Source organism: Abramis brama (genome assembly GCF_963993115.1).
Source record: "Abramis brama genome assembly, chromosome: 18".
Taxonomy (NCBI): Eukaryota; Metazoa; Chordata; class Actinopteri; order Cypriniformes; family Leuciscidae; genus Abramis; species Abramis brama.
The window spans coordinates 14,694,651-14,709,823 of NC_139980.1; the positions used below are offsets into that span (position 1 = coordinate 14,694,651).

General features: G+C 39.5%; 1 protein-coding gene across 2 annotated transcripts in view; it reads right to left on the reverse strand.

Annotated features, from left to right (window-relative positions):
* The window catches only part of dab1a (DAB adaptor protein 1a), a 364,356-nt gene that overhangs the window by 4,340 nt on the left and 344,843 nt on the right, over positions 1-15,173 (reverse strand). The window contains exons 12-14 of one of the 2 annotated variants that reach the window (XM_084092069.1): positions 14,233-14,841; positions 6,456-6,580; positions 4,754-4,859 (exon numbers count right to left, since the gene is read on the reverse strand). In XM_084092069.1, the coding sequence (XP_083948195.1) occupies positions 4,770-4,859; positions 6,456-6,580; positions 14,233-14,841 (824 nt within the window). In that variant the 3' untranslated portion in view covers positions 4,754-4,769. The remainder of the gene's footprint in view (positions 1-4,753; positions 4,860-6,455; positions 6,581-14,232; positions 14,842-15,173) is intronic. The other variant, XM_084092068.1, reaches the window with a different exon arrangement.

Sequence of the window (15,173 nt, forward strand, 5' to 3'; positions counted from 1 at the left end):
AATTTATTCATTGACATTTGACTTATTTTTGTAAAAGAGTGTAACTATTGAAACAAATTTTTTTGTAGCAAAATGCAATGTAACCTACTGTTTATTTTTTTTAGTGAGATCTGGCAACACTGCTATTGGCTCATATTCCAACAGAAGGTCACTGTCAGCGAGAACACTTACTGTTCCTGATAATCATTGTGCAGACAGTACAGAGTAACATCATCCTCAGTCAACCGCTATTATAATCCTATTGGCAATGACTGCCAACCACACAGTACCCAGCCGCCATACTGCTTCAAGCACAGTAAACTGAGTATTACTAGCTCATCATGTGCTCTGAAACTATGATCAGAGACAATATCATACCAGGATCATACACAGGACAAATCAACACCAAAGGGAGTAAGACTCTATATCAATAAGCACTGTTTCTGAACTCCCTGAAACGCCTCGATTGTACTCTTGAATTTTCTTCCGGGAACGAACACGTCACGTTCCTCCTTTTAATAATTTCCAATCAAGGCATGTGCAAAATAAAAGGGCGAGGCCTGGTTGAGTTGCGTTAGTAGTGTGTTGAAACTTGCAGTTATGGTAAAGGACTGACGTGACATTTCCGAAACACGCTTGAAACGTTTGACCAATCACAGCACACTGCTCCAGCTGACCAATCAGAGCACACTGAGCTTTTCAGAAGGAGGGGCTTCATAGAGACAGGAACTAAATAGGGGTGCGTTTCTCGAAAGTATTGTTAGCCAACTATTGTCGCAAGTTCCATCGTTATCAGCATAGTTCAACGAGTCCGTGTTTCCCGAAACCTTAGTTCCAACGAACATTCGCAAACAGCATCGTGAAGTTGTGTGGTTGGAACGACAGCTCTCCACCTGTGGTTAGAAGCATAGTTTCTAGTTTGCATGACATGTGGACTTAATAAATCCTTATCTTGAGCAAAATAAGCAAGCTGACATTCAGTACAACTTGTGTATTTTATTTAGAATACCTACAAATGTAATTTACATCTTTTAGTTTGTCAAGAGATTTAAAGCACCGTTTTTGAAGACTGCGCATATGCTCTAGTATGTAAGAAGAGCCTATGATTGAATCTGGAAATAAAGCTAAATAACTGAGAAAAATGAGAAATAGTTCTTAGATGCCATGCCCGTAATTTATAGCAAAACATCTAGCGTTAATTCGATCTCAAACAGATTAATTGAAAGTGACTCCACCACGTACGTGACATCATTAACCAATGTGGTTGAACGACCAATTTGCGACAATATGGTTTCGGGAAACAGTTGTGACTAGCTAGTTGATTTCTTCAACGATGCATCGTACTATGGTAGTTAAGCAGCGAGTTACGTCGTTGTACGGGAAACGCACCTCAGAGCGTTACTGACAGACTGTGAAGAGAGGAGCTGCAGCAATGTTCAATTCAATTGCTGTTGAATGTTTTTTCAACATTCAAGCATGAAAACCTATTCTAATAGTCCCCAAAAACAAAATCAAGACTTTGTAAAAGGGCATAATATAGCATCTTTAAGAACTATGACAGGAACCTTTGATAAAACCTCTCAAGAACTCTGTAAGAATTTTTAAAAGAACCAGTTTTCCTTAATTTTATAGTAATGGACAGACTCATCTGTTCTACAGTCTGTGTGTTTATAGGGGGTGTATGTAGGTGTGTTAATATTTCAGTGGGGACCAGTGCTTCATTCATCATTAGCAGAGCCGATCAGCCCTATATGCACACTACGCAAGTTGAGTAGGGCCCCGCAAATTACTCAAGGCCCCGCCTCCCCCTCGGGTCAAAGCGCGTCAATCAAAGTTTATAACATCAATGAGAAAATTAAGTGAAACTGTGTCTTGCTTGCTAATGCCGGCCACTTCCAGGGCTGTGTTCTGTGACTTTGTGTGACAAAAAAAAAGTGAGAGTGAAATACAACTATTTATTACGTTTGATAAACGACAAAGGGCAACGGTGTTTGTTTATAAACTGCAGCTCAGAAAAGATAACTGTGTGCGCGTGCACAAAATGAAACACGCACTTTCCAGCAAAACATCTGTGGGGACCAGTACAATATGGGCGTGATGGCACTCTTCATTATAGGCGCACAAATTTTAAAACAAGACAATGATTATTTAGTCTCCAAGTCAAGGTTTAGTTACAACTCTGCAATAAAGCAAGATGGAAAGCAATGCATTGTCATTGACTATTGATTTATAGGCTATATTGCATTTAAAATGTTGATTGGCTGGACATACTGGTCAATATGGATGCACATCCCTCAGTAAATAATAACCATTTAAAACACAGTGACATGCTATGGCAAGCCAGTTTAGCTTTTATTCATTCACAGGATGCATTTTTGATATCAATAATTACATTTGTAATTAAATGTGAATTCTTGATATTAAGAATGTACTTTTTATAGTAACAATGTCTATTTCTGATTTCAGGAATTACATTTTCATTAGTACTAGTTAAAGGAGGGAGGATTGTAGTGGGAGCACTGGGGTGTCAGGTGTGACTGTGTGGCAATGGCAAATGGTTTACATCGCTCATGGGTCAGGTAGGAGGGCCCCTTTAACAGAATTTAGCTTAGGGCCCCAGGGAGGTCAGGATTGGCTCTGATCATTAGGCAGGTAGAGATGAGTCTGCTACAGCAGTCTTCCTACAGTCAGAGAAACAAGCCTCTGGCTCCCAGAACCCTTCATTAATGATTCATCCTGATGAGCTCATGTCTCCTCCAGACAGGTACCACCGAGCGATCGCTCACTTTCCAGGCCATTCGGATTTTGGAAGTCCAATTTTTTTTAAAGAAATCAAGGTGCTACTTTGTTTCTTGTGACAAGTATTTGGGCAAATCTCCATCAAATCGAGGTTGGGACTATCATTCATACAATTCAGTTTAAGTTGCGTAATACTGTATGTTGCAATTCTAAAGTTACCATACAACTGGATTGGTGTTAATTTAGTATTACATAAGCTGTATGATAAACAGAAATAAGCAGGCTTGTTTGTTCATTGTTTAAATGTTTAAGACCAGCATTATTTGATCCTTTTAGTCGCAATGACAGAAATCAAAGATAAAAAGGATCTAGTTTGCGTGTCAGACCTCATTTTACTTCGGTTCAGATCAGTTCAGTATGTTGTGTGCTTTTGCTGTGATGAGTGACAATATAAAAATCATTCATGACCTCATTTTGTATATCTGGAAATGACACAACACAGATACTTAGATGTGGATCATTCATGATGTTCATGGGTATGCCATGCAACACCGCTGTTTAAAAAACACGTTCAAAAGCATTGCTACTCACACACATCAGGAAGCTTTATTTTTAAGGATTAAAGGGACACACACGCACAAACTCACTCATACTCTGTCATAAACTAAACAAAATTACACCATAAAAGCATATAAACCATGTTCCCATGAGATGCATACCAGCGTAAGAGTGATTGCAGCAGCAGGCAGGGACGGCGAGATGAGAAACGGAGAGAGAGAGCAAAAGAGAGAAAAAGAAACTGAAGGCAGAGAATAAGGCCACATTCACACAGTAGCAGAATACACTTGTCAGTCCTGTTTGGAGTGTGCTAAGTACAGTTAAATTTGACAGAAAAGTATTGCTGTCAAGGTTCCGATTTTAATTTAATGCAAAATTTAATCTTTCATTCTGCTTTCTACAGTCAGAAATCCAAAGATAAATCACAATTATTTTATTCTATTGGCAATCATTATGGAAGCTTTTACGCTATGCAATAAAAAAAAAAGTCAAAGTTTTCTGACTTTATTTATCACATGAGATAAAAAGTTACATTATTATTATTTTTTTATACCGCTGAAACAAGCTTCCATAGAGTCATAGATTTTAACTTTAGGAATAAAAAAATTAGCATATACAGTAGTTTCATGAATTATTACCCTAATTTTCAAAAGTTTAGTTTTTTTTTTATACTTGCCCAAAGCTGCATTTATTTGATGAAAAATACATTAAAAACAGTAATATTATGAAATATTACAAATTTGTAATAACTGTTTCTATGTTTATATTTTTTAAAAATGTAATTTATTCCTGTGGTGTTTTTTTTCTGGATTTAATGCGTAAAAAGTTGATTTATTTATTAATTTTTTATAACACTGTAAAAGACTTTACAGTCACTTTGATCAATTAAAATCATCCTTGCTGTCTAAAATTATTAATTTATAAAAAAAAAAAAAAAATGACTGACTTTTGAATGGTATAGTATATGGTAAAGAATGGTGTATATATATATATATATACACACACAAATGTTGTGCAAATAGAACATCATATTTAAGGGTCCTAAGCATCATAAAATGGTTGAAATGTTCTTGTTCAGAATGAAAATTAACACTACAAGACACAATGCAGGCTACAAAACACAAAAAGACTTGATATTTCTTTACTATCATTAAACTATGGTTACCATGTCACTTGGGTTAAAGGCATAAATCAAGATCCCATTCCTAACAGAGGATTGAATCAAGATCTGTAATAGTACAAACAGGACAAATCAAGAGTCACACATTTTAGTACACTGACTGTGTGAACGCAGCCTAAGAGAGTTAGAGAGTAGAAAAAGTGTAAAGTATAAAGAGAAAGAGCACCACAACACACGGCCACGATGTGTGGGTCTATGTAATGGTGGTGAGGACGGGTGAAGGCGTGCTGACGTGACGTCATGGTTGGAGCAGGCCGACACGAAGAAGAGGGGGAATAAAAGAGGACAGATACCTACCCTGACCTGCCGCTATCTAGCTACCGACCTGAGGACTGTCCGTCTCTGAGCTCTCAGGCTCTGCTTGAGGCTCACTCGCACCCGGAGACTGCTGGGAGTCTCCAGCCTGGAAAAAGAGAGAGGAGCATAGAAGGAGAAGGGGAAAGGAAAAGATTAGGGGAAAAGAAAGAGGAAAAGTGACAGGAAATAAGCTTTTATAAAGCAGCAGGAAAGAAGAAATCCATAGTAAATCAAATAGTTCACATATTTTTTTCTTGCAACGGTAAGAACAGAAGCATAGGCAGTGCTGTAAATGTGCAAAAAGAGAAAGTATCCATCCGTCCGTCCGTCCATCCATCCATCCATCCATCCATCCATCCATCCATCCATCCATCCATCCATCCATCCATTTATTAGTCCACCCGCACACTGATGTATTCATAAGTTCCCGCACACATGTGCCCATTACCGGAGCTGTGAAAACCCTACTGTTAAAAAGAGTCCTGTATTGTGCTACCGCATAAAAGGCTTTAGACTACAGCATTTGGGATTTTTATGAATATTCCCTCTATGGCTGCAATCGTAAGTCCAATGCCATTTCAGTAGAGAGAGAGACACACTCAAGGACTAATTAAACTTTTTGTTCAGCTGAAATATAAAAGAAAGGAGAAAGAGCACTGGTCGGGTTTCCATGGCATTTTCTGATGAGTCATATCTGATAGAGATCCAGAGAGAGAGAGAGAGAGAGAGAGAGAGAGAGGGTGTGTGTGAGTGAGAGTGAGTGAGTGAGTGAGTGAGTGAGTGAGTGAGTGAGTGTTTCTGAAATACAGTGGACGGCACCACTGATGTGTTTTCACAGTTCACCCAAAATCATTTTTTGTCATCATTTACTCACTCACGTGTCATTACATAAAAGCACCATAAAATAGCCTAGATGATGTGTTTGTTATTTCAATAAGTCTTCTGAAGCAGATTTAAGTGAAATTATTCATAATGTTATTCATAATGTTAACTACTGTGACTCAATCACTGACTTGAACTTGATAACTGGATTAGTCCAATCCATGAATGAATAATTGAAACCAGTTTTGCGAACTGTAAAAAAAATCTGATGTCCATGAACTGCAAATTATGAACTCTAATGAAGATTTTAGTTTGTTCATAACACAAAGCTAACATGGTTTCCAAACACTCAGAATACAGCGGACAGACCATATAAACCATTTATGGTTCTTTTATATCCTTTTCACACCTTGGAATGATTGTAAAGCTAGTGAGAGCGACCAGTACATTATTCAACTATTTTTCCTTTTGTTTTCCATGGAAGGAAGAAAGAAAGTCGTTTGAGTTTGGAACAACACGAGGGCGAGTAAATGTCATTAGTCTAAAAAGTGTTGGCCATTTGGATAATACCTTTTTTGAGTTGTTATATTCTTTATGAGGTAATAATGCACTTGATGAAATATAAATATTAAAATCAGTAGGGGAGAATCAGGCTCTATTCTAATACTTCAGTTTTCATAAGGATATGCAATATGTATTTACATTTTAACAATATTAATCATGTAAGTCTGCAAGGATTCATGAAGTCAGTGCTGATAGGCGAAACTAAACTTGAACTTTAAGTTTTGATTCTGATTGTATTTTGTGTAATAAAAAGCACATGCGGGATCAGATCTGATATTATTGAAAAACTACATTTCCCACAATCAGCTGTACTTACAGCATCCTCCTCCCCGCTCCGACTGGGGCTGCCCTCTGCCTCACCAAAAGAGTCATCGGTGGGCGGGTCACTGGCGTGGGACGAGGACTTTGATGGAGAACTCTGCCGGGGGGCCGGGGTGGGTGCTGTAGAGAGAAAAGGCCAGAGTTATGGTTAGTAACAGGTTATGGTAAATCTCACATTTGTTTATTGCATTAGCTGATTTAAAGCGTCTGATGTGTTGTTGGGTGACGCTAAGAAAGCACAAATATGTTTTTCACCCGCTGGGAGAATAACTAAATATCTGTTGCAGTCTGACAGGGAGGGCGCTGAAATTTTCACACTTACATTAAAGACGAGGCTCATTTGTGATCAATTATACATGAAAACAATGTTCCTTTTTGGGCTCATGCAACCTTAAACTGCCGTTCGCTCTCACAGCTCAGTGACGGCTGTTGCATTCAGCCAAGGAAATTTGCCTGTTTTTACTCAAATATGTAAAGCGTTAATTCTCATTTTAAGTTTACTATGGGACTTTTTCTACTTGGTCTCAAGAAAAAAAAAAAACGTGACCGTCAATGACTACGTTTACATGCAGCCAATAACCCGTTCAAAACCGGGATATTAGCAATAACCCGGTCGCGCACGGCCATGTAAACACCGGCAAAAACCCGGATATGCTCATATCCCGGTTTTTAAAAACCCGGATATGATCCCTGGGGTACCCCTTTTTTAACCCGAATATTTGGTCATGTAAACGCGTATCGGCATATCCCCATCAAAAGGAACATTGATTTGTGTTCTGCGCATGTTCTATTCGCAAGGAATCTTGGTCTTTAGAGTAGAGAGGGCGCATACAAAAACCCGCGTGCAGTATACCGGAAGTAAACAAGAAGTAGAGGTAAACATGACGAGACGCAACACAGCACCACACTTTTGGAGCGAGGAGGAAAGCGCAAACAAAGGCGATCGCTATCTGCCCCGAACTATTCATTATCCGCGTGCTGCTGCTGTTGTTGTTGTCTTTGGATACAGGAAGAAGAATCGGAAATGACGCATATTGCGTCTTAAGGTTGTCCGTACGTCCAGACGCTAACCGTGCGTCGCCGTTTACATCGGGATATTGCCAATTGATTACAAATTCCATGTATACAGGAGTAACTCTCTCTGCTCACGCATGTAAACGGGTTATTCCGAATGTTTCAGAAACCCAAATAGTGACCTTAACCCGACCATAACCCGATATTTGACTGCTTGTAAACGTAGTCACTGACTATGTATCCAACTTATTTTTCAACACGTATGTACTGTAAGCTATTTCCTGTGAATTCATTAGCCTTCGTTAGCTAAAATAACTGAAAGCGGCTAATGCTGGAAGTCTTACTCATTCAAATTAAATATGACCTAACCCGCTCTTACGTTAAAAATAAAACAAGATATGCTTTTCAAAAAGCTAAAATGCATTAGTGCAGCTACAAATTGTTGCAGTTTCCATTTGAAATGTCTACAGGGTGGCGCTAAAAGCACTATGGGCCCTATTTTAACGATCTGAAACGCAAGTGTCAAAGCGCAAAGCGCAAGTAACTTTGTGGGCGGGTCTTGGCGCTGTTGCTATTTTCCCAGCGGGATAAATGACTCTTGCGCCAGGCGCAAATCTAAAATGGGTTGGTCTGAAGTAGCTTCATTATTCATAGGTGTGGTTTGGGCGTAACGTGAAATAAACCAATCAGAGCGACATCTCACATTCCCTTTAAGAGCAGACGCGCTTTGTTCTAAAGCGGATTCCTATTATAACGGCGGATTTGCCAGACGCGCGCCAGGAGCGGTTCACAGCCAAGGAGAGCAACGCTCTCGTCAGGGACGTTGGGGATGGAGAAACCCACCCAAATTAACTTCGGTTAAAAAGGAGTATGATAATTTGGGTAAATGTGTAAGCTAGATGTATGCTTTTATAATAAATTGTCTATCTATCTATCTATCTATCTATCTATCTATCTATCTATCTATCTATCTATCTATCTATCTATCTATCTATCTATCATAATAATGTATGATTTGCAAAAATGAAAACTGCTGCTTCTGTGTAGATGAGAGAATCAAAGTGTATGCGCGTTGTGCACACGCTACATTGATTATGGCCAAGCATGCGCCCTTAAAATAGCATATGAATAACATGCGCAACGCGCCACTGACTTTAAACTATTTTTTCCTGGTTAGTGGCGCAATTGTTTTCTAAACCTGCAAAATAGCATGAAGGAACGTTTGCGCCGGAACACGCCTCCTTTTTTGCGCTGAACCGCCCAGGGAGCGCAAGTTCATTCCCTAGTTTAGCGACGTGCTTCTGTGGAGGGAAAAGCGCGCTTTGCGCGGGTGCAAAATAGGAATGATACATGCGTCAGTGTACAAAGTCAATTGCGCTGGGTGCAAGATAGGGCCCTATGACTTTTACTCTCATTGAAAGTCTGCATCTTGCACTAAACCATCAAAAAGCTTTTGAAGACTTAGAACACAGCTTTTATTTTATTTGAAATACCGTACTACAAATATTTTGTAGTTCTATTTTGGCTCTAGCATGTTGCTAGCAATGAGCCCGGCTCACAGTGAACCCACAAACTCACAGAATTTATCTTCAAAGTGCCGCAAGTGTTTTAAACACATCAGAAAATGTTATGATCTCATCTGAGGTTACATTTTGGATTTGACAAAATCAAACAGGCACCTCGTTGTTAAGAGACGCACAACGCATGTTCTAAAATCAGCTCAAAATATCAAATAAGTTTGATCTCATCTGACTAGGTGGAATGAAGCTAAAAGCCTGAAGCTAAAAAATAAGCCTATGCCTACCAAACACTACGCGATTTCAGAGAAATGTCAACTCCATCTGCCCAAAATCTGCAGAGTGCCATTGTCTTTTGGCAACTAGCATCGATTCGTCCAAACTGCAAATCAAGTCGTGTAGAGTATTCCAGCCTTAAGGGTGAGTAAAAGAGAATTCCTGTTGGTTTTGAGTTAGTTATCTGGTTTATATTTGTTACTTAAAGGTACACTATGTAACTTTTGGCCCTCTAGCGGTTGAACCCTCCCCCCCACCCCACCCCACCCCACCCCCCCCCACCCCACCCCCCCTCACCCCCCCTCACCCCCCCTGTGCTTCGGCTCTGAGTGACTGTGCGGATAAATATGGTTATCTTACTTCTCACTATTTTTTTTTCAAACGGATGAGGTTCGAGATTTATAATGCTAAAACTAGTTTTGGAAGAAGGAATGATGACGTATTGACTCATTTAAACTTTGTTAATTTTGAACAAAAAAAATTATATAGTGTACCTTTAGCCTCTTTAAAAAAAAATCCCCCCCCAAAAAATCACTATTTGCACCATTCAGTTGATATTTCGTCTCGAAACTGGAACGATTTGTACCTAGGGGAATGTATTTTATGTTTTGCACGAACTAGTCATGATTAGTGTGACTAAACGTATGCATTTAAGCCCAAAACCTGTCAGAAAGGGTCCTATGTGGATCAAAATCCCTTATTGACACCTAATAAATGAGTATGTCTCTCACGCACGGCCTGCCTGTGTGCAAACGTGGGACGGTGTGGCGTTCCATCGCAGCAATAATTAGCACTACAGGAGCGAGAGGATCCAAACAGGCCCAACACACAGCGCAGGGCTCCCTAGAGATCAGTGATAATTACACTGTTCGCCAGAAGCACAGCTGGGCCTGCGACTGACTCTCTCTTTCCCCCTGCCGTCGTTCCCCACCGCAGTACTAATTGTCATTTTCACGCTGACTAAAGACAATGCCTTCTGGGCAACAGCATCAAAGCCCACCTTTCAACCTCTGAGTGAAAAAGGATGTGTTGATGAAAGACGGGATGAGGTTGAAGTTCTGTAGTAGGAAACGGATAAAGCCTTTCTAGCCGTGTCAGCACTGTTAAGGGCTTGCGATGAGAGAGGCGAGAGAGAGAAAGGCATGTGGTGAGATACCAAGTTCTTCTATGTGATTTAGGGTTTATGGAGCTACAGCATTATGTGATTCTGTTGGTCCTGAAACAACATTCCTGATATAAAAACATATCCCTATACCGATCCCTAAGCCTAACCTAACCGTGACCAACCTCTTAAATCAGAGTGAAAGAGGAAAAAAGTATAAATATTATAAAGTATAAATAATAAATAAAGTATAAAAAATTATGAATAAATATAATAATTAACATAATTCTAAACCATCTATTCAAGAAAACATGGAAGATCTAATATGTGTACATATGTGACATCATTTTGAGTTGCTTGACCCAGAAACACATTTTGAATTTTATGCAGTGAAGCAAAAATGAAAATTGCAGCTTTCTAAAGATAATCATTATGTTTTTAAACCAGTGCCAAGATATAATCATTTAAATGTTGGCTGTCATAAATTCTTATTATTGAAAAAAGAGGAAGATGCTAACCCATCTCAAATTAAAACTATAATGTATTAAATAATTAAGACATCAGTGAAAGGTCAATTGATGTCCTATGGCTGTGGAGGCATTCCTGTGCTCAAACAGTAGAGCAGATGCTAACAATGCCGAAGTCATGGGTTTAAGTAATGCATGAACTAACAAAATGTAATTTAACGTTGTGTAACACATTTTTGATAAAAGCATCTAGTGCATATATAATATCAAAATATTATATTAATACAATATATACAACAATTCTTTCTGGCTCTCGAATCTGATTGGCTGAGAGACGTGCGATATTCCCACAATATCAGCACTGGAACCGTTTTACCGTTTGCATCATTCTGCTTACTGCGGCTGTCATGGCGGTTGAGCAAATCCATCATATTTTTTAAAAACACTACTGTTGTTGTGTCACGAAATGTAGTTATACATGTTTTTTAGGCGAGAATGTAGTTATTTAGACCTCAAATATGTGACTATGTAAACATAGCACCTGATTTAAAATTAGTTTTAAAGGCTTTCAGGCTTTTTACTTGTTCCAGAGCAAACTGATTTGGGTTAAGGGGAAAATTAAGTTTCTTAACTTTATATTTAGGCTATATTTGCATATGCAGTGTGATATTGCTCATGTATATATATATATATATATATATATATATATATATATATATACAGTGAGGAAAATAAGTATTTGAACACCCTGCTATTTTGCAAGTTCTCCCACTTGGAAATCATGGAGGGGTCTGAAATTGTCATCGTAGGTGCATGTCCACTGTGAGAGACATAATCTAAAAAAAAAAAATCCAGAAATCACAATATATGATTTTTTAACTATTTATTTGTATGATACAGCTGCAAATAAGTATTTGAACACCTGTCTATCAGCTAGAATTCTGACCCTCAAAGACCTGTTAGTCTGCCTTTAAAATGTCCACCTCCACTCCATTATCCTAAATTAGATGCACCTGTTTGAGGTTGTTAGCTGCATAAAGACACCTGTCCACCCCATACAATCAGTAAGAATCCAACTACTAACATGGCCAAGACCAAAGAGCTGTCCAAAGACACTAGAGACAAAATTGTACACCTCCACAAGGCTGGAAAGGGCTACGGGGAAATTGCCAAGCAGCTTGGTGAAAAAAGATCCACTGTTGGAGCAATCATTAGAAAATGGAAGAAGCTAAACATGACTGTCAATCTCCCTCGGACTGGGGCTCCATGCAAGATCTCACCTCGTGGGGTCTCAATGATCCTAAGAAAGGTGAGAAATCAGCCCAGAACTACACGGGAGGAGCTGATCAATGACCTGAAAAGAGCTGGGACCACCGTTTCCAAGGTTACTGTTGGTAATACACTAAGACGTCATGGTTTGAAATCATGCATGGCACGGAAGGTTCCCCTGCTTAAACCAGCACATGTCAAGGCCCGTCTTAAGTTTGCCAATGACCATTTGGATGAACCAGAGGAGTCATGGGAGAAAGTCATGTGGTCAGATGAGACCAAAATATAACTTTTTTGTCATAATTCCACTAAACGTGTTTGGAGGAAGAAAAATGATGAGTACCATCCCAAGAACACCATCCCTACTGTGAAGCATGGGGGTGGTAGCATCATGCTTTGGGGGTGTTTTTCTGCACATGGGACAGGGGGACTGCACTGTATTAAGGAGAGGATGACCGGGGCCATGTATTGCGAGATTTTGGGGAACAACCTCCTTTCCTCAGTTAGAGCATTGAAGATGGGTCGAGGCTGGGTCTTCCAACATGACAATGACCCGAAGCACACAGCCAGGATAACCAAGGAGTGGCTCTGTAAGAAGCATATCAAGGTTCTGGCGTGGCCTAGCCAGTCTCCAGACCTAAACCCAATAGAGAATCTTTGGAGGGAGCTCAAACTCCGTGTTTCTCAGCGACAGCCCAGAAACCTGACTGATCTAGAGAAGATCTGTGTGGAGGAGTGGGCCAAAATCCCTCCTGCAGTGTGTGCAAACCTGGTGAAAAACTACAGGAAACGTTTGACCTCTGTACCAAATATTAACATTGATTTTCTCAGGTGTTCAAATACTTATTTGCAGCTGTATCATACAAATAAATAGTTAAAAAATCATACATTGTGATTTCTGGATTTTTTTTTTTAGATTATGTCTCTCACAGTGGACATGCACCTACGATGACAATTTCAGACCCCTCCATGATTTCTAAGTGGGAGAACTTGCAAAATAGCAGGGTGTTCAAATACTTATTTTCCTCACTGTATATATAATATTTTGATATTATATATGCCACAAATATATGTATGTATTTGCATGCCAAACCAAATACATGTGATGCAACCAGCAAAAAAAAAAATACAAAATCATATTAATTATTGAATTAATATTAAAAGAAAATGATTTCATGACTGTGTGGCAAAGTTGTAAATAAGTCTTTTAAAATATCACATAACTTGAAGGTTAAATCAGGTTGTAAAATGTTATGTGGTGCAACTCTCCAAAAAAATTATGATATTTATGAATAATATAAAAATACATATTTTAAAATCAAGTCACACCCTATATTTTTGCTACTTTGAGAAGCCATTTCACTCGGATATACATCACAATAGGGGAGAAAAGACTTCCGTTTCGTTCCAACTTTAAACCTCTTCAAACAATAAAAAAAAACCCCTCACTTTTATTGCTAATCAGTAAATATTTCATTACTGAAACTGGAGAAATTTGTACTTAGGTGAATGAATTTTGGGATTTGTCTGAACTAGTCATGATCAATGTGACTAAACTTATGCATGTAAGCTTAAAACCATCAGAAAGTGTGGATCAAAATCCCGTAGTCAATAAGTTTCTTAAAATACTAAATTGACCCTTTAAGTTGAGGTGTTGCAACTTTCCAAAAATGTAATGATAATTATGAATTAATAATTCATGATATTTGTAAAAAAAAAAAAAAATATATATATATATATATATATACACACGCATACATACATGCAATTTCTAGAGAATTAAACAGAAACTTTTCTTGAAAATGGTATAAAACTCCCGGACTAGCCCCCAATTACGTTATGTCTTCCTATTTAAGATATCTAGGGGTAATAGGGTATGAGGGAGTAATATATATATTTTTTTTTTAATTGATCTAACTTTAAAACTTATATGTTATATACCATATTACCCATAGACATCTTACATAGGGAGACGTAACATATTTCCATGTGAAATCAACATGAATACAAATATTTAATTAATTTGACCCGTGTTTTAAACTAGTTTTTCACCCTATAATCGCATTTACATAACCAGCCCCAAATTTGAGTCAAAACCATGGCATATGTCTGAAGCGTCCTACTCACGCGAGTTGGTGGAGGGCGTGGTGGAGGTGACGGGCGTGAGGTTCATCTGCGAGATGTCGAAGTCGTCGCAGTCGTCCGTGTCTTGCGCCATCCCCACTCTGCTGAAGTAGCTGGTGAAAGCGTCTGTGGTGCAGGACAGGCTAGGCTGCTCGCTCTTCCTGGCAGGCATGGTTGGTGGCTTTGCCATCTGGAAGTCCTTAAACATCTCCTTGCTCATCTTAGCCTGTCTCTGCAGTGTGCGCTCCCCGTGTTGTGGACTGGAGGCCGTGGAGCCCGGGGTTCCTGCCACGGCTCCGCCCATGGCCACCGCGGGCGTCTCGCAGGACGCGGGCACTGCCATGGGAGCCAGTGTCTGAAACATGGCAGCGGGAAGCGGCCCTACTGTCTGGGCAGGCATGAAAGCGGCAGGCGAAAAGTGAGCCCCTGCCATTGCGGCCCACTGTTGCTGGGTGGCAGGAAAAAGGTTGGCTTGACCCCAGATCAGAGGCTGAGCGCCCGGTAAAACCTGCGCAACGGGCACCGGGGACTGGACGCCAAACGCTAATGGAGCCTGAGCGGCGAACTGTTGCTGCGCCCACGCGGGTGGAACGGCTCCCATCGTCACATAACCTAAAGGACGGAGACAATGAGACTTTCTGTTCACAAAGCTCTTCGAACTATCGAAAGAGAATTTACCGCCAAAATGATTTGTAAAACACGCACACATCATTACGAGGTTGTGCTGTAACCTTTAGCATTCACTAAAGGACTTTCAGGCTGCAGTCATATATCTCTTGATGACTTGGGAAAGATGACCTAGATTTTCATAATGAAAAAGGTCTTTATGGCTCAGATGAACTATTGTAATTACTTCTCACAATAGGTCCGGGCTTAATGAATAGCAACGCCCTTTAAACGAGGCCATTACAACAGTCTGACTCATATCACATTGAGGCTTATTT